The 21,074-nt window shown below is 41.2% G+C and overlaps 1 protein-coding gene across 42 annotated transcripts in view; it reads left to right on the top strand.

The window, feature by feature from the left end:
- Positions 1–21,074, top strand: part of LOC308485761 (uncharacterized protein) — a 105,810-nt gene that overhangs the window by 50,341 nt on the left and 34,395 nt on the right. For 10 of the 42 annotated variants that reach the window (XR_013990703.1, XR_013990704.1, XR_013990705.1 and 7 more), the window contains 3 exons: positions 7,710–9,809; positions 9,929–13,040; positions 13,163–13,402. The exons of 20 other annotated variants lie outside the window; for them this stretch is intronic. Coding sequence is in view for 1 of the 22 variants with exons in the window: in XM_081021811.1 (XP_080877937.1) it covers positions 7,710–7,759 (50 nt within the window). In the remaining 21 variants the exon portion in view is untranslated. Of the gene's footprint in view, positions 1–7,333; positions 7,541–7,709; positions 9,810–9,928; positions 13,041–13,162; positions 13,403–17,320; positions 17,592–17,753; positions 18,937–19,536; positions 19,552–19,638; positions 19,699–21,074 lie in introns of those variants that run through there. 12 more of the 42 variants (XR_013990722.1, XR_013990723.1, XR_013990712.1 and 9 more) reach the window with 11 other exon arrangements.

Here is a 21,074-nt window from a genome sequence, read left to right as displayed (position 1 = left end):
TCTGTCTGTCTATCTATCTATCTATCTATCTATCTATCTAGACACACATACATCACAGTCTTTTGAAAGAGAAGGGCTGGAAACTGGTGTGTTTATGTATTGATGTACAAAAGCTATATACTGGTATACAGAGGGGGCTGAGTTAGTGCTTCCTGTCTTGCCTATTTCATTCATAAACAAGTTAAACATGGCAAGGGACAGTGGCAGCATCTGTAGATCTGCCCCCACAGGAGATGAGCTGAGAAAGCCCTCTCTGTGTACACATGTATTCAGCAAGTACATGAGATGTGCATTTTGGGACCTGATCAGATTATAACTGTTCCAGCAGAATGCACTTTAGAAAGACAAATAGTGTAAGACAGAGATGACATCATGTATACAGCACCTCCAAAAGGCGCCAGCATCCAGCACTGAATGCACATTATCACGCAGCGTGTACGCGCCCTAGGTCTTTTCCCTTGCTGGTCTCACTGTTCTGCACACCCTCCTTTCTCTATTCTCAGCCCAAGGGAGTTCTTCTCAACAGACACTCCCCACCTGTTCCTCCACCCACCATTCCATCATGCTCCCCTGATGCTATTCATCCTCCCATTCATTCTTTCTTTTACGTTGAGGTTATGATTATTTCCTGTTTGATGCCATTCCTAATGGATTGCTCTATGGGGAGAAGGATAGAGGAGGAGGAGAAGGTGGATCTTATTTTCATAATGAACGCATGCTAATAAGGCTTAAGATGTAGGGGAGAAGGTCACTCTGGGATTTATTCAACAACATTTGTAACCCTGGCATTGATCCCAGAGCACCAGCAGCAAACTGAATAAAATAAACATCGGATTGCTGAATGGGGCTTTCTGAGGAAATTCACATGTGTTTCTGTGTTCCATAGTAAATATTTATGGATCTGTTCTTAGTTAATATTATTGACTCAGACTTAGGAGGAAAAAGGAGACTCAAGCCGCACAAAAATTCAGAAGCTTTCCTAAACTATTAGATTATCCCATCTAATGCTCAATAATATCACTTCCCTGTGTATATATTTCTGGAGAAACACCAAGGAGTGTTTGATGTGCTTTCATTAATCCTTATACATATAATATTACTCATATAAGAAGGGAATATAATTTAACTAACGCCATATTGTAGTCAAACGTCAGAGTTAAAAAAGCAAACTAATGGACCCAACCCTGTAGGGCCTTGGCCAATCATCTTTTGCTGGAGACTTGCAACAAAGGATTGGCTGCTGAAGCCATATATTAATTCCCCATACACGCACAGACACCCTTGATCTTTGTCCCATTTTCTGTCTATTTATCAGGACTACATTGGACAAGCCACCCTCGCAGGATGCTAACTGTATGAAGGGGAGAAGTGGGGTGGCATTCACCAGCCTCGCCACCCACAGATTGGAGGTGGGGGTGTGTGTCTGAAACAGGGAGCCTGCTCTATGTAGGATCCCCACATAGTTAAGAAACCTGCATGATCAGGTGTAGAACATTGTAGAACAGCTTCTCTGCATCAGGATTCCGCCCCCTACTGTGTGACTATGTAGGGTGTGGTGATTCAGGCAGGGCAGACACAGTCCCAGCAGACCCAGAACCCGCATGTGGTTCTAGTTGCATCTGAAGGGAGCACCGTGTAGGGAAGTTGTGTTTTTAATATTTTGTTGTGAGCTGCCCACAGTGGCTGGGGCTACCCCATATAAATATATATAAATAATAAAAGTATAAATAATAAATATAAATAAAGTATAAATAATTAGTATAAATAATAAAATTATTAGTAGTATTATCTTTATAGGCTGCCTATTTTGTTTCCAGGCTTGGTTTAAATGTTCTGGTATTGGCCTTCAAAGTTGCAAATCGGGGGTGGGAAACCTGTGTCCCTCCAGATGTTGCTTGACTGCAGCTTCCATCATACCTGACCATTGGACAAAGTAGCTGAGGCTGATGGGAGTTTTAGGCCCCAGTGTCGGAAGGGCTGCAGGTTCCCCAGTCTTGCTTTAAGTGGCTTTGGTGTTCAGAGGTCTGCACTGGTGGCCAATCTGCTACTGGTTCAACCTTTGTTTGCTTTTAGTATGTAAAGCCCTTAACAACTTGGGAGCAGTTTACCTATGAGATTGCCTTACCCAGTACTTTTCTTCTAGACTATAAAAACAGGTGCTGGTACTACGTGCCCTTGAGTACCCCCAGAAGAAAATAAGCACTGGCCTTACCCCGTATGTGCCCATTCAACTGCTTTAATTGGTGGAATGGGCACATAATACCCAAACCGCATCTGTAAAAGCTCAACCATTTAGTGTGGCACCGCCAAACCTCCTTGCCTATTGATATCAGGCAAGGACATTCTTAATTAGACAAGCCTACTCAGATGTTTGAGGGACGCGGGTGGGGCTGTGGGTTAAATCACAGAGCCTAGGACTTGCTGATCAGAAGGTCAGCAGTTCGAATCCCCGCGATGGGGTGAGCTCCCGTTGCTTGGTCCCTGCTCCGCCAACCTAGCAATTCAAAAGCATGTCAAAGTGCAAGTGTTTACCCCCAGCGGGAAGGTAAACAGCATTTCCGTGTGCTGCTCTGGTTCGCCAGAAGCGGCTTAGTCATGCTGGCCATATGACCTGGAAGCTGTACGCCGACTCCCTCGGCCAATAAAGGGAGATGAGCGCCGCAACCTCAGAGTCGGTCACGACTGGACCCAATGGTCAGGGGTCCCTTTACCTTTACCTTACTCAGATGTTTAGAAAGTTTGTATGAGTTTTAATCTGTTTTAGTCTAATCTATTGCAGTTTCTTTTTTTTATTTATAAATATTTATTAAGATTTTCACAGTATTACAAAATGAAAAAAGAAAAAGAAGAAAAAATACAAAATACAAAATAAAAATAATTAAAAACAATTCAATCTTTCTGTCATTTATCTTTCATTTACTTGTTTCACAGACCTCCTCATACCTCCCTTTTTTGTATTCCAGTTCAATTTGTTAGTTCAGCAGTTCCTTTCCCTCCTTAATTGATCCTGATCTTTAATCTTAAATATATTATAACATTAAATTTTTACCTGTTAAAAATCCATTTTTTCATATTCTTTTATACCGTTTCAGCTAGAAACCACTTAACTTCAATCCAACATCATTCTAACATTCATTGATTTTACAGTATTTCTGTAAATAGTCTTTAAATTTCTTCCAATCTTCTTCCACCGACTCTTCTCCCTGGTCTCGGATTCTGCCAGTCATTTCCGCCAATTCCATGTAGTCCATCACCTTCATCTGCCATTCTTCCAGAGTGGGTAAATCTTGTGTCTTCCAATACTTTGCAATAAGTATTCTTGCTGCTGTTGTGGCATACATAAAGAAAGTTCTATCCTTCTTTGGCACCAATTGGCCGACTATGCCCAGGAGAAAGGCCTCTGGTTTCTTCAAGAAGGTATATTTGAATACCTTTTTCAATTCATTATATATCATTTCCCAGAAAGCCTTAATCTTTGGGCACGTCCACCAAAGGTGAAAAAAAGTACCTTCATTTTCCTTACATTTCCAACATTTATTATCGGGCACATGGTAAATTTTTGCAAGCTTGACTGGTGTCATGTACCACCTATATATCATACCTGTGGTCCACAACTGTTCCCAGTCAGCAAACATGATATTATGTCCTAAATCTTGTGCCCATTTAATCATAGCAGATTTAATCTATTGCAGTTTCAACCTTATGCATGCTTTAAATTACGGTGGTAATTGTTTTAGTGATTTTTTAAATGATTTTAGCTTTTTTTGTAAACTGTTTTGAAGTCCGTCCCCCCGTGCAATTTTATGAAATAAAATCAATCAATCAATCTGGAGGAGACATGTGAGGATCTTGGCTTTCACATGGAGGGGTGCATATGGATTGAAATCTTCTTGTAGTTACTTGGAATATTGAAGAGAAGGAGAGACAGCTGTCTCTTCCTCTATGCCAGGGACTAGCTAGATGAGGAGGAATGGTGGGAGGCTACAGCGGGGACCCCCCCCCTAGGGAAGCATCCGAGTGGGAAGCCCCAGAGCCAGGAGAATGGTGGTGGGATGCTGGAGAAAGGTCAGAGGATGAAGGGGGTGCGGATGGGTTGGAGGCTGAGCAAGCAACAGATTTAAGTGAGACTGAGGCAGCTGAGGAGGAGTAGGAGACTGAGGCTGTGAGATTCCCAGCCACCTGCCAGTTCCATTGTTTCCTTCTCCCTTCCTCCTTTGTCCCCAAGAATGAGGAACGTGTTACCTGTAGCAGAACAAAAGGCACAGAGAGCCCCTCCTCAAAGCAGTTTGAGATGGTTGAGAAGACGGCTACCTGGGGAGGAACCTTGAGAGGAAGTGGGAGGCTCAGATCCTCAGTTCTGGCAACTGCCACACCAGGCTAGTCCTGCCCATGGAGTTCTCTGTTGTGTTTTGTCTTTCTGAATAAAGAATCGACCTTCCTGCTCATCTCTGAGTTCATGGGCTAAACTGCAGCTGAACTAGCCCTGCCCCTCCAACATTCAGAATAGTTTGTAAGGCAGGACAGAGAATGACATCACGGTTTGCCTTGTCCTGTGGTCTTAAGAAGAAGAAGAAGCCTAAGTGATGCCCCCAACCACACACCAAGTCAACCTTCTTAACAGAAGTATCTCGAAAGCATTAGTTTTTTGTTTGATCCAGCAGAACCTTCCTTTGCTAGGGGTTAGCTAGGTAGCCAGGTGAAAAAGAGGATGTGGCTCGTGCATCTTCCTGCAGAAGAGCTACAGCTTGTCAGTCTCTCCCCTCTCCCCCAAAACCCCACCATTCTAAATTAGCTGATGAGGTTTCAGCCTGCATTGGCTCTCCTATTTCCGGGGGTAGCTGTTTGAGAATTCCCCAGTCATTTGTATTCAATGCCAAGACACCAGTGGAAAGGCAACTCTGCCTCCAGACATGGAGCTTTTATAATACTAAATTTAGGGAAAGGTGGCAAGCCCACTGCTGTCAGTACTGCTTCTCCTAGACCCAAATGTGTGTGTGTGTGTGTGTGTGTGTGTGTGTGTGTGTGTGTGTGTTTGCGGGGGGAGCTCAGAAAATCTAACTCATTGAGACAAATCTGACCAACTGTGCAATCTCCCAGATGTAATGAGTCATCATGCAGAAGTTAAAGCCTAAATTGTTCTAAAAATCTGCAAATCCTTATGTGACAGAAATAGCCCCTGCCTTCTGGGAGTTCCACTCTCCCTGCATGCAATGACAGGCCTCAGACATCCACTACTGGGGGGCAGGGAGAGGGGAAGGGTCAGCGATGAATGGTAACTGACGGTAGCTGAATAAGGTGAAGAGGGAAGCACGCTTCCTCATTTTGACAAGCATAGAAATCATGATCTCATAAATGGCCAAGCTTTGCCTTTCCTGAGTCATTTTTTCACATTATTGCTCTCCCCAATTGTACTATGAAACTGTTTTCCTGAATATAATGCTAGTGCTTCTATCCTTGATCTTAATGTTCCTTTAACACTGTATTACCTGTTGCATTATGGATCTGTGGCTTTTTAAATTGAAAAATGTCACATTAACTTTTAAATGGCATGAAAGAACTATATGCTGGAAGACCGCCACAAATTTTATCATGGAAAATTGCATCACAAAACTCCCTTTATTTTCTGGTTTAAAAAGGTTGCAAAAGAATGGGGTTTTTTTTGGAAACAATTAGCCTGGAATTAGTGCTAAACATCCGCTACATTCCATTAGTTTTATGCTGTGTGAAAGATCACATGAAATGTGGAAGTTATCAAGTAAGGAAATGTTGGGTAAACAGAATAAAGTATTTTCTGAATGCAGCCATATACAAAAAGGCACTGCATCTAAGAAGCTTCTTTCTAGGGCCTGCCAGCTGTACAGTGGGAACTTGATCTTGATGAAATTGCATATTTGTTAAAGTGTAAACCACTTAGAGGGATTTTACAATCCTGAGGTATATAAATGTTGACAAGCAAATTATATATTGAGAACTACATTCTCTCCAGGCAGATACATTAAAATGTGAACATTTTGGTCTTCTTACAGTCTATGTAAAGATGCAAGTTATGCATTGTGTTTTCATTTGGTATTTTAATGTTGTGAAAAGCCCGGTGATCTTCAGAAGAAGGGTGGTATACAAATAAATAATAAATAATAAACTGTTTGCATACCAAGAAGGCATTGGCAGGTGTGGGTTTATGTACGTGTGTGTGTGTGTGTGTGTGTGTGTGTGTAATGCATGCAAACACAATAACCTTCCCAGAAGGGATATATCTTCGTAACATCGGTGACTATTTTGCATAGGGGTTCCATTCCTGACCCCTGCGTACACCGGTGGAGTGTGCATAAGCCCACCCAATTCTCCTCCTGCCCCTTTTCAGACACCTTAGACACCTTACGTGACCAATCGGACACATGTAAAATGTTCGCTGTGGTGAGCATCTCTCATGTGTGTAATATCACTTTTATGGCAAACAATTAATGAAATCAAGCAAGCAAGCAAGCAAGCAAACAAGCAAACAAATAAAATGAGTTCTAGCACCCATGATTTTATATCTTCTCCCTTCCCCCTTTTGAAATTTAAACTTTGCTTTCCACGAATAAGAAATCCCACTGTGATTTTTACAGGAGTTAAACTGAAAAGTAGGAGAGTTTGGTCTAGGCCTCCCTTGCACTGTAGTCAGTTCCCACCTCTCAGTCCCCATCTGAAAGCAATTGAATAATTGCATAATGGGTTTAGGCTTTCAGCCGCTGAAATAATGCCATTATGAGTAACAGACGGAATGTTGAGGACAAGAGGACAACTTCTAACCCTACTGAAACGTCCACATTTCTTTGACTGTTATTTTCACTTGAAAATCCAAGTGCATGAACATGTTGAAAGAAGATCAAGTAAGGTAGAAAAAAATGTCATGAATGAGAGAGGCTGTTGCAAAATATTAGCAATCCTTTATGTCATTTTGAAATTCTGTTTGTCTTATCTCACAATCAGTGCACTCTGAACAGTCTAAGCAAAGTTTAGGAAAGTACTGTTTTCTTGAAAACACTACATGTTAGGGCCACTGCTTCTCAGTGCTATTTTTCTCAGAAAAGAGGTGCCAGAACTCACCATTAACGCCTCCCTTGTTCTTACAATGGCAATGCCACCCACCTGAGAGGTGCCAGAACTGAGTTCCGGTGAATTCCAGCTGAAGAAAAGCCCTGCTATTTCTATTTTTTCCCACCAATACCCTTCAGTCACTATATATGGTCATATATATGTCATATTTCAGTGAACAAAGGGCTGCTGTAACAACCGTGTGTGACATAGCTACAGATTTTTAAAAAGGGGCAGATCAGGTACAATGCTTCAGAAACTTGCGTAACATCTGAGTAGACAGTTGGGGCACAGAGGAGCAAAGGATAATGTCTCTGTTCCTGGATCCTTGAAACATCAAAGACAATGTCAAGACGAAGAGATAGTACATATGCCAGCAGGAGGATCACTCGTAGAGGTCCTACCGGAGGGAGGAGCAGGAGATGCAAGTCAGGTGCAGAAATGCCAATTAAAAAAAGGAAAGGTAAATTTCAACTTTGACACGCAATTACAATCCATTAGGTGGGGATCTTAAACTTGCCAATCTTTTGAATAGTATCCAACACCAATTTAATTTGATTGAGTGTTGTGCAGTATATTTCAAAGAACCATACTTTAATGTTTAATCATTGGATTTTGTTTTTATGTTGCAGGGTATGTCCGCGTCTGTGCAGTATACTATTACTGGAAAGGAAGAAAATGATTTCCAGTGATTCCCTTTCCATTGCTTAGAAATTCCATCTTCTGCATTGGTGAATCACAGTGACATCTCCCATAACATGGAAACCCATCAGATAAGTCATCAATGAGCCAAGGAATGACCTCAGGATTCAGGAGTGCTCCTATTACAGGAGCAGTGCTAGGCCTGTCAGTAAACTCATTAACAAAAACCGTTGTCTTTGGTGTCATCCTAAATATTCCATCACTTTGATCTCTGATGTTTCATTCCACTTTTTTGTTTTTGTTTTAATGGATCTATTAAAAACGATGGTGAGATTTGCTGAAAAGGAAAAGCAGAGTAATCAAATTGTGCAAGCCGTCTAAGCAAGCAAGATTAGACGATCACAAATTTATATTCCCCATATGCATCACTTTGGAGGCAAAACGGGAGGTGAAACATATGCAATTATTTCCTGACCTCATAAGAAAGAGTACAGTTTAAAGACCTGCACATGTTTTGATTGATGCTCATATAAATCACATTGGATGTGATTCAAGGGATAAACACCGGTGTGATGGACAGAAAGGGGGTGGAATGGAAGCCCTTCCATGTAGGACAACTATGTCAAACAAAAAGTTGGAGGTCCAACAGCTCACCCATCTGGATGCCCAGATTATTTTTTTTCAAAACATCACTAAGTTTGAGGAGAAGTGACCAGAACTAGGACCAGTGCTTATCTTTTTAAAATATTGCCTGCAGTCCAAGTCAAATGTGCCCCCCTACTATGAGTTGCCTCTCAAAATATATTCCCCAGAGCCACTGCTGCTCCCCTAAGTGTCTCAACCCTGCCCTACACAAGCCTCTAAAATCCAAAAGTGTAGTTCGAATACTGACTGTTGTGATGTGGACCCTGCAGATCCTATTTCCATGCCTTGTCCTGATATTTATTAACTTATTCAAGTTATTTATTGGTTGCTTTTGGGACACATTTATTAATGCACACATTTCTGCAGTGTTTCACCCTAATACAATGAATTTTATATGTTACTTTCCCTAATACATGCATTGTAATGCACACACCATTCCTGCATGCAAATTTGGGTAGACATTTTTTGGTTGAGAAATTGCATCTAGAGAAGCACAAATGCTTAAGAAGAGCTGCTTTTTGGTTAATGTATCATTTTGGGAAGTGCAAAGTAATGAGGCTTGCATTAAATTTTCTCTCCCATCCATATTACCAAATAAAGTACAGTATTTGAAGGATGGGAAATAAACATCACCCCCTAAAACTGGTGTCCACAAACATGTTTTTTTAAAAAAATAAAATGGGTGAGGGTACAATATTTTAGATTTGTCATTAAAGATTGTTTTCATTTCTCTGTTTTCAAACCTTTCACCCAAACATGCATCTGGGGACACATTTATTAACCTTTTAACATATATTTGCATGGTGGTAGTGCTCCTATTGTGACCACCACCCCCAACCGCCCTGAGGATCATCTGTTACTCAGTTTTATGCAACAAGTTATAAGACCTTTTGATTTGCCCGGGCCTATTTAAAGTTTTTAGCCAACTTCCCCTCCGCCCCCCATTCCTCAGTTATTTTTTTACTGTCGGTGCCATTATTATTTCTGTCTGGTTTTATTTCATTTCTTACATTATTTGGGAAATGGCTTTAAATTGGGGCACATATTTGAAACCCATGCGTATGTAAATGTTTGAGGTGCAACCCTGCTTGCCTGCCTGCCCTTTCTTTTGCCCTGCCTTGAGATGAGTATACTGTTACACGGCAGTAAGGGTCACACACTACGTTTCATCACAAAGGAGGGCATGACATCACAAGCCTTTGTGAGGTGCTGCGCTTGGCTTAATAAATGGGCAGAGATGCCCCCAGCAAATCACCAGCTCTGAAAGGCCCATCAAGGACAGGTGGTGCTCCAGCTGCCAAGAGCTCGGAAGGACAAGATCACCATCAGAATGGCCAGATTCAGACGCAGCCGGAGCCGGAGCCTAACTCGCCGAAGGAGGCGAAAGGCCAGCCAAGCGAGTGGATCTGGAAGGAGGCGGGGAAGGCGACGTGGGAGGAGGAGAGGTAAGAAAAAATCCCAAAACCCTACACCATACCCATTTAGGACATTTAACATTATCACTATATACCACAGGTCTAATGGGTTACATTAAATAACTGGTGCTTGTTATGTTTATTTCCAGGAAGGGGGAAAGGTCGTCGCAGAAGAGGGAGAGGAAGAAGACACTAAATGACTCCCTTTCCTGTGTCCTCTGCCCTTGATTCCGGGTCATTCACCTCAGCAAAGCCTCCAGTGAAAAACAAAGTCAAACGAAACCACCCCTTGAAACAAAAACCAAAAAAAGGAAGAATGTCCAAGAACCAGGGAGCCTGAAACAATTTGAAACTTGCCACCTGTCAATAAATGCTGACATTTCATTTTTTTGAGTCCATGCTTTTTGTGGGGAAAGTTGTACACAGCAAAGCAAAATTATAGATGTTGGCGTTACAGTAATGTTCTTAGAAAACAGCAGTGGGCAACTCAGGTTTTTCCATCCTGGGTGATCTGAAAACTGTCAGCTTGGCTCCCAGTACACATTTAAAATTCCAATGGTATAAATGAGAAAGAGGGTGGGAGGTTTATCTTGTCATTTTCTTATTTACAAATATAATAGCACTTGGTAATCTCAAAAGCATTATCACATCAGTTAACCTCTCAGGGCACACATTCAAGGTATAAGGTGTACAGAAAACTGAAGCAACAAGCCAAACCCAAAGGTGATGGACAATGTGAATAATTTTGGCAAACAAAGTGATCGGTGCCAGATTCTGCACAACAGATGGGAGTTGCGAAGTCATTTATTTTGATTTCAATAAATTCTCAAATTTATTAATAGACAGGACCCTTACAAACCTTTCAAAGTTTGCATGAGTTTTAGTGGTATGAATTAATGTTCTTAGCTCTATTCATGTAGAGAACATGTGCTACTCAGATGACAAAGGCTCATAATTGAACCAATTTTACAAAAGACAATGAGCTAAGGATCCTTGGTAGTGCCTAACCGAAAAGACGCTGGAAACAATTGGAACAAGCTGAGGTTTTGGATGGTATGGGACAAATTGACCCAAGATAATACCACAACATCTTGTGATTATTACCTTTAAAATATTAGATAAATGGAGGCATAGTCTCATTCCTGGTTTTTCATTATTAAGCTTAACCAAATATTACATAGCATTCAGAACCAACCCATGGGCTTAAAAATGGAGAAGGTGTGTTAATTAGTGTAGCTTCACTAATTCATGTATAGTTAAGACAATTTTTAAAAAACCAACAACATCCCAAATGTAAATAATCTTGGAAGCAATCATTTCCCAAACAAACAATTCCACACATTCATCTACTTTGAGAAATCAGCTTTGACTAATAAAAATGGCCAAACATGGTTTGACACCCCACATCCTTTTCATATGTGGCTGTTATGTAAGTGATAACACATTTCAAGTTATCTCCAATACATACTCATGGTGCCAGTAGGATTTCCTTTACTGATTGAAAATCTACCTCAAGTGAAGCTTAAAAATGTTTGAACCTTCAGGCTAGAACATAAGTCTTGTGAATATTCTGGGACTCAAATCTCAAGCTTCAGTATTACAATGCCATGGATTATTCCTTATGTTTGCTGAAAAGGAAAGAATAGAGTTTGAGACTACCTATTTCAGTAAAAGTGAAAATTGATGCTCTTAACCACTATCCTACAGCAGACTGCATGATACAGATATCTTAGCAAGTAAAGCATTAAGGCAAGGATGAGGAACATGTGGCCCTCCATACATATATTTTTGGATTACAACTCCCATCTCTGACCACTCGTCATGTTAGCTGGAGCTGTTGGGAGTTAGAGCCGAATAGCATCTATACATTAAATAAACACCTCTCCAAGGCTCCAGACAGGGTTGTTCCCAGTCCTACCTTGAGATTCTAGGGATTAGATAATCTACAATTGAGCTGAGGTCCTTCCCCCAAGAGATTGCCTTGGCTCATTTTTTAATCCTCCAAAGCATGGATTGGAGGGTTGCCTTAACTAGCCATAAGAAGACAACCTAGAATATATATGAATAAAAACATTTCTGAGCTACAAGTCTGTTCCATGTTAGTCCTAAGGTACTCACATGTAAAACTGTATTATATTAGAGCAATGTAGATGGAATTTGTAAGATTACAAAATGTAACAGGTATTGTAACGTTTAAACTGAGTTCCACAAGTAAAGTTTATGAACATTAATTTTTTGTGTTAGCAAAGTTTTCTTTCTACACAAATGGTCGGATCAGAGAGAGGTCTTCTGCTCGCAACATATATTCATCCATCACTGCATGCTTTTTGATGATTGGTCAAGACATCTCATACTTTTAAATTAAAACATTTTGTTCCCAAATCAGTGAACATAATTTGGGTGTATGCAGAGGTTTTAGTGGGCAACTGTAGAAAATAAGGATGAATTAATCTGTCAATGTTGGTTCCTCTCCATTTCTTATTTTTCCAGTTCTAAGTTCAATTCTCCACATGTCCGCATCAGTTTGTGATTTTTTTTTCTTAAACCGCTCTCATAAAAATTCACCAGCATTTTAGAGAAAATGTCTCCTAATATACACACATGTATATGCACTTTTCTTTAATGGACACTTTTTTGCAACGTCCCTTAGAATAATTCAGTTTTACATGTTATTTTCAATTAGTATATGGATTTCTGGATGGAGTTTTTTGGCTGAAGAATTTGGAGAAGTGATCATTTCAAAATATGCTTGTGCTTTGGTTCATACATTGTGAAGTGTGTGTTTGATAAGTCCACTTTCAAATGAGAACAGCATTGAATTTATCTTTCATCCCTAGAAAGCAGCATGTAATAAGGCATGCAGATCCTTTTGGGGATCAAAGAATGGGATCAAGGACAGGTGAGTGGATGCTGAAACTGCCTTGCTGGATAAATTGGCCATATATACAAACCTGGTTATTGGCTGGCTGCATGCAAAGGTCACCCATTGTATTACATCACAGTTGGGTAACGTGTCATTGGCCATTGTCTTCTGGCTATAAAAAAGCCAGCGATGGCCAGCTCAAGCCTTAAGCTCTCAAAGGCCCATCAAGAGCAGGTGGTGCTCCAGCTGCAAAGAGCTTGAAAGACAAAAGACACCATCTGAAATGGCAAGATTCAGACGCAGCCGGAGCAGAAGCCTCAGTCGCCGTCGCCGTCGGCGGCGACATGGTGGCAAAGGTGGAAAGAAACGCGGACGGCGACGTGGCAGGAAAGGGAAAGGTAGGGAGTTGTTAAGTACACGTTTGGAAAAATATGTAATAATGGCTGTGTAGTAATGGCTGCTTTGTACCATAACTGAGGCATAGGAAGTGACAGTGTCTTTGTTTTCTGTGTCTGTCTAGGTAAAAAGGGAGGTCACAGGAGGAGGAGGAGGAGACACAAGAAGGACTAAATAAAAGTCCCTCTTCATCGTCTCTGGCATTGGCATCCCCTGATTCCCCACACTGCTTGCCTCTGGAGCACCTGCGAAACAGAACAAAAAAGACACAAACCTTCTCAGAAACACCCAGGATGACTTCCCCACCATCAAGGAGGCTGAAACAATTTGAACAAACCACCTGTCAATAAAACATTGGACATTTTATTTGCCTCTTTGTTTCATTCATTAGGGCATACTGTGGGAAGGAATAGGGAAGGTAACAAAAATAAGAGATGTTGCTCTATTTTAAAACGTGATCTTCAGCACAGAGGTCCAGTGGCGCAGTAGGTCTGCAATGCTCCCGAATACTGAATAAACAAGGTTGTATCCTAAGGCCACAGTTCTACACCTACTTGGCAGTAAGCTCCCATTGAACACTGTGGAATGTGACTACTGATAGGACACACATAGGATCAGGTTCTTTAATACTTTAAGACCTCAAGGTATGGGCAAACTCACAACTCAAAACTTTGCTACACTCCCCCCACCCCCATTTTTTTTTATCAGTAATAGAATGCAGGTAATACTTTTAAACTTTAGCACTGCCAATATCCTATGGAGCACAGGAGAGGTCACCACAGCAGTTGAGATTGATGTGGGTGGCAGTGGCGTAGCGTGGGGGGTGCCAGGGGTGCCGGCCGCACCGGGCGCAACTTCTGGGGGGGGCGCGAGTCCAGAGGGAAGGGGAACGCCCCTCGCTCAGCCCGCGCATCCCTCGCCCGCCGGCAGCTTCTCCTCCTCGCCTCGCTCAGCGCCGCCGCCGCGGATGCCGCCCAGACCCCCCAGCGCCCAGGGCCATTTCCCGGGGAGCCTCCTCTGGCACATGCCCCGCGCAGGAGGAGGAGGGGGAGGCGGCTCCGGGATGCTCCCTCCCGCCCCGGGAGGCAGAACGCAACGCACAACACACACACACCCTGTCGCCCCCGCGGCAGAGCAAGGCAGCCAGACGCGGAGCAGGGAGAAAGGCTCGGGCTCACCTTGGGGCAGCCTCCGGAGAAGCGAGTCCCGAGGAGGAGGAGGAGGAGGAGGAGGAGAAGCCGCCGCTGCCGCTGCCGCCGCCGCCGTGCGCCCCCAGCACCGGGAGAGAGGCCGCTGGCCGCCCGGCGGGCCGTGGTTCCTTCCTCCGTCGGGCGCCCAAGGGGAGGGGGCTTTGGCTGCCTCGGCCCGCGGGGGCTCCACAAATAATAAATTTAATAAATTCCTTTTTTTAAAATAAGATATTTATTAAAGTTTTCAATTTTATACAAAGAGAAAAATGCAAAAAATAGAAAAAATATATATTAAAAACACATAAAATTCACAACTTATTTTTCAATAACATATTTCCCTGACCTCCTCATACCTCCCCTTCTTGTTTTCTAGTTCAAATTATTTGTTCAGCAAATCCTTATCTCATAGCATTACCGCTAAATAACACCTTATTTTCTATCCAAGTTCTTGAAACTTAAACTTTTACTTTAAAAAACCATTTTTTCATAACCTTTTATACCATTACAGCTAGAAACCACTTAACGTAATTTCAATCCAACATCATTCAACATTCCTTAATATTGCAGTATTTCTGTAAATAGTCCTTAAATTTCTTCCAATCTTCTTCTGCCGACTCTTCTCCCTGGTTGCGGATTCTGCCAGTCATTTCTGCCAATCCCATGCAGTCAATCAACTTCATCTGCCATTCTTCCAGAGTGGGTAAATCTTGCGTCTTCCAATACTTTGCAATGAGTATTCTTGCTGCTGTTGTAGCATACATAAAAAAAGTTCTATCTTTTTTAACACCAACTGGCCAACCCAGTGGCGTAGCATGGGGGGTGCAGGGGGGGCCGGCCACACCGGGCGCAACATCTGGGGTTAGGGCAAATCCATGGGTTAGGGGGCGCAAATCCACAGGTTAGGGGGCGCAAATCCATGGGTTAGGGGGCGCAAATTACTTGCCTTGCCCCGGGTGCTGACAACCCACGCTACGCCACTGGTGGGTGGAATCTACACACATATAAAAGAACACTAAAAATGCCTTTTTAAAAAAGCTTAAAAAAATAACATTGAATTTGCCATAGCTTACTGTCACAATCTAGTGTCACATTTGTATACTGTATTTTACAACACACTTAAAGCGTTTCATTTACAGCTGTATAGCTGAGTCTGTGGACTGTTGACTGGTAGGGATGAGCTATGGCATAGAGAGGTTCCATTTGTATCCTGCACTCTGAAATGGAGTGATTTCAAGTTATTGAAGGAAGAGGCAGCAAGATAGAAAAATGAAATCACAATCTTGGAGAAAGGACACATTGCTAATGAACAGCCAGAACATGGAAATCTCACCGAAAAAGAAAGTTCAGTTTTATTTTCATCATTGTCTTTGGATTTTGTCACTGGTGTATTTTAAGGTGGTGGTGATGGTGGGAAATATAAGCACAAAACCTGGGTGGCACTAGAACAAATGTGCACATATTATTTGGGGGACCAGGACATTTAGAATATGCATCTTGTCCATCAGTCGCTTCAGACATCTTGAAAAGACATGTTTTTACCCAAGCTTTCCCTGACCCATAAGAGCAGATGGTCTTCATTTCTCCAAATTCCCTTAAATTCTTGTTTTTATATGCTTCTAGGCCACTGTTTTACTGGTTTTTGTGTTGTAATTTTGTTTTAATGACATTGTTTTAATGCTGTAGACATTTTCATTTTTTATTTTTAAAAATGTGGTTTGTAAATGCTTTTAAATATGGGAGACAATTCACATAGTAAGTAAGCCCCCTTAGATAAAGAAATTCACTTTGCTGAGGTTTCTGGAGTTTTGGTACAACAGGAATTAAAATTGGTAAATATATCTGGTATCTGGCTACACTGTTTTCATAAAACTGTAACTCCAATTTCTTACTATGTTAAAACATTTTTATCCTGCTTTCTATACAAGATACCCCGAGCATAATATTTTAGCTGAACCCCCACTGCATTGGGATAATACCAGGACAATGTCTTAACATATGACTTTTTCTGCTGTTGTGTGTAGCAAAAGCCATTACAAAACAAGACACACATAAAACAAAATACATTAAAATTAAAACTGGGTATTGGGTGAAATAAATATTTGCTCCTCTGAAGAAATTAACTTGTCATTCCTACAAACCTTTCTCTAGGTGCAACTCTAAAGGCAAAACATCAGGAAAGGAGGGGTGGGAAGTCAAGAAGAAATTTTGGGAAAGAAATTGTAAAGGACGATAAATGTTTTGGAATATTTTTTGAGATTTAATAACAAATGACACAAGGGCAAAGCAAGCTACCTTTTCAGAAATGTTAAGGTAACCTGTCCCATAATAAAAAATTATTCAGGTACCCCATTGATCTGTCACCTGAGAGATTTAAATATTTGGACAAGGCTGTTCATAAGTCCTCATAAATTGGGCAAACAAGTAAATAGTTGGGTAAATCTTCAGGCACATATGCCCGCATGGGCAGACTCTCTCTTCAGGTGGAATCTGGCAATCAATGGATTCCCCTTTTTCTAATACTGGCACATAAAAGACAGATAAATTTTACTCCATGGCTTTGCACATAGTTTTTATATAAAATTCGTGCTGTATTCTGTCACCCACGGGATGGCATTTTAAACAAAATCTCAACATTATTTTTACATCACCACCTTAGTGTACAATTCACATAAATTCACCTTAAATAGAAAAATGTGGAGTTTTCCCACCTATAAATGTTTCAGGGATGCCATACTTGAGAGTCTCAACTACCTTTTGTATTAATATCCTTTCAAAACTCCAAAATACAGGTGGAAAATTCCCTATTTTATGTCAGCCATGAAAATAAGTTATTTCTTCTTTCTATGATTTTCCTGGCGGCGGACAAAAACATATGGAAGGGGCAATATGAGGATTTCAAACCTTTGTGGGTTTTAATAAAACATTTAGGATTTTTCCTAGAGGTTTTTGTGAAATCTACTGAGTTAATGACTCTTAAGTCGATGATAGTGCTACTGTAATTTCCCTTATATGGTCAATCATGTGGACAGAATACAGATCTCCATATAAGGGTTCACCCATTGTATTTCATCACAACTGAGTTGACCTGATACATCATCAGCCTTTGTTAGACTTGGTCACTAGTTTCCAGGGGAGGGGTGTGGAAAGCCAAGTGGTGCCACTACAGTTCACAACCTCTGAAAGGCCCATCAAGGCGGGTGGTGCTCCAGTTGCTAAGAGCTCAAAGGGGAAGCACAGTAACAGACATGGCAAAATTCAGACCAATCAGGAGCATTACCCGATGCCACCGCAGAAAGCCACAAAAGAGACGTCATGGAGGTGGATCTGGAGGAAAAAGGAGACAGCCTGGGAAAACAAAGAGAGGTGAAGACTTTTGTGCATCACTTAAACTAGAGGGGTGCTACAGCTTTGTAACAAATCTGGCAGTTGGCAGCCTCCACTCATAAAAATGTGATTTATTTCTGAAGGAGCATTCAGGTTATTAAGCGTACTAAGTATTGATGGTGTTTTCTGTCTCTTTTCCAGGTCACAGGTCCCATGGTCTCAAGAGGCAGAGGAAGAGGAGACACGACTAAATTCCCTCTTCATGGTCTTCTCTGTTCTTGATCTGAAAAGCTGACCTTTCTAAAACTTCCACCAAACATGAAATTGAAGCAAATTTTCCAACAAGAGACCCAGGATGTCTTCCCAGGAATCAAGGAACAGAAAAACATTTGAGCAAGGCCACCTGTCAATAAATGCTAGCATTTAATTCCTGTTTCATGTCTCATTCAACTGTAGGAGGGTGATGGCTTGAAGGAAAGATATTTACACAACTTTACACAACTGTTGGTTTTTGACATTCACACTAATAGGTCAACATACAGTTATCACTTCACGCCCAATAAAAATGCTCATGTTCTCTTGTATGTTCTGCTCATGTAGAAATATATCTACCATATGACAGTATATTGCAACTGAAGCATTAGTGACCATGATGCACCATATATTTTACACTGCAACTTATCTGGGGACTATCTGGACAATAAATAAATAAGTGAATGTGACAAGTATCAGAGGATTTGGGGATGAACTTTCCTTCCTTTTCAGTATTGACTGTTCACTATCTATAAAACAGCACCTTTTCTCCATTGCTTGATTCCCCTAACAGTCTCTAAGGAATATGAACATTCTTTTTGGGTGAATCTCAGAACACTGAGACGTTACTAGGATAACCAACTGCCACTGGCTATTTCCCAACAAAAGGAGAGAGAAACCTTACACTGCAATTCCCATCTCAAAGCCACATTTCTGATCCTTCAAATATATATATATATATATATATATATATATATATATATATATGATGGTTCCATTGCTTTTTATGCAACTAAAATGCCATAATGGGAGGCAGCCACTGACAAATCAGCAAAATGAGTTTTGTTCTCGGATTTTTCAGTAGTTGTGAATCAGCAGCTTCAGACAACTGCAAGAGCAAGGGTACAGTCACTTAGAGCTGACCCGATATTTTGCTACTTGAAGCAAAGGTCAAGTTGGCACCTCGCCCTGTTCCATGTACAAAATCCAACCACATTCGAATTGTACTTTGACCCTGGGGGGCAGGTCAGCATTCTCCATGGCTCCCGAAGACAGCAGACTATCTTGGTGGGTTATGTGGCTATGTGGCCACACAGCTGTGTCGTAACAACAACAGAATCAGCTGAATCAGGTCAGAAGTTCTGCCTTATGTTCTTATAGCAGTCGGCCAGATCTTGTTTGTTGGGAAAGGAGGGACTTGGGGACATTTTGGGTGGGACAGGTGTATGCCTTCCTCCACAGCCACTTAGAGCCCCCAGATATTCTTTTGAAGGTATTTTCTATCTACCCTCCTGTTCTCCAGTATTTTCTTTTGGAGCCAATTTGAAATCAGCAGAAGCGTATTTTCTTACACGGGGGATTTTCTCATATTAGCCTCTTTATTTTCTTCACAAGTTCATCTCTTTCCTGCTCATTTGTTTCTGACTAATATTCCTGCCTTCCTGCCTTATTCTGTGCAGCTCTTCATGCATGGAGTAACTCTCTCCACACACACACACACACACACACACACACACACACACATATATATATACACACACACACACACATCAAAATATGCACAAATAATAATTTGCACAAATAAATGTCTTTCGGGTCTTACCTTTCAAAAATTTGCATTACAATAATTCGCAAACGCCCACCTCCCAACAAATTATAAAACATACCATTCCTCTTGTAAATCAAACCAGCCAATTGGTCCATTTCTGTTAACTTGAAGACATTTCCATAGCCTTTCTCATCCAGCTGGAACCAGAGACTCTTTCCACTTCTTGAGCCCAAACTACTCTGGCTGCGATCAGCAAGATCTTAACCAAAGGCTGTTGTTCTTCAGATACTTCTGCCTTGATTCAGTTGAAAATAATCAACATAGTAACTCTCACTTTAATTGTGCGTGAGTACTTTTATTCCTTCTATAAATTTGTAGTACAGTGTCAGTTCAGGCCATCTGAATTAAATTACAGGCACTAATTTGGTTACATACTTTAAAAGTTTTGCAGCTGTCTTCTCCAACTGTTAACAAAGCAAGTTATATTCTGTGACACCATTTTAATTACTGAAATGAAGTGCAGATGGCCCGGGCTTCAGTAGTGGCTGGTAGGTGGTGTACAAGTCTGGAGGAACCAGAAGCTCCAGTCACCACCAGCCCACCAGCTCCATCATCGATTATTAGTGGTTACAATTAGGGTTGGAGGAGAAATTTGATTTGTATCACATGTAAAGGTAAATTTACCCAAATCACAGTTTCTGGAACAATCTGAGAACAGAAACACAGCCATCCTTCCAAAATGGCACTTCTCTGAATTTGTCAATGCACTTCTCAAACGATGCATACAGATATACATTTGATGGAGTAAAGTGAGCATAAAAATGGATTGGCGAAAATTACGTGCAAAAATACATTATATTAGGGGAAACTGTATACAAAAAGGTATATATTAGGAGCATCTCACACTAAAATGCTGATGGAGTCCAGACTCCAGAAACAATGGAGGAAAGCTTTCATGTATCCAACAGAGGACAAAAAGAACACTATTGAGATACATACAGTCTGGAGACTATTGAGATACATACAGTCTATGGACTTGGTTACATCAACATGGGTAATAGTAGACCAAATGTGCAAATGACTAACTGGGCATTCTAATTAAAAAGTGATGCTAAAAGGATCAGATTAGGTAAGGAAACCAAGTGAGGCATGTGGCATTCATTGAGAGGCTTCAGTGTCACAAACAACAAGGAAAATTAAGGCTGGCCACTAGCATACATGTATGTAAATCCAGGTTGAGAGGTATCTGTGGCCCTTCAGATGTGAACATGAACTCCCATAAGGCCCAGTCAGCATAGCCAGTGGTTGGTGCTGATGGGAGGTGGAGTCCAACTACGTCTGGAGAACCAGAAGTTCCCCATGCCTAATGTAAAGAAATGATCAAGCTGCAGATTTGTATATGTCAAAAAGGAACATCTGCACTCATTTCTGAAGTCAGGATTTGTTTCTGCTCTAAAATTATCTGGGTACATTTTGTTTACACAAGTCTGTGGCAAGTTTTGAACTCAGAGTGCTTTGTGCTTTTCAAAAGCTCTGGGTTATTTTCAAACAGACAGTTTGTACAAATTAAAATGAATTTATCAGCCCAATAAATTATGAATAAATCACCGCTCCCTCGCAATAACCAACAATACCAGCTTGTCATCTCTTGGTATAAATGAAAAAAATCCAGAATATTGAAGGCAGAGGGAGAAAAGGAACGTTTTGTTTTTTAAAAATGC

This window comes from Podarcis pityusensis, assembly GCF_964106645.2.
Source record: "Podarcis pityusensis genome assembly, chromosome: 9".
Taxonomy (NCBI): domain Eukaryota; kingdom Metazoa; phylum Chordata; class Lepidosauria; order Squamata; family Lacertidae; genus Podarcis; species Podarcis pityusensis.
Note: the sequence above shows the minus strand (reverse complement) of the source record. Positions and strands in the feature narration are given on the sequence as shown.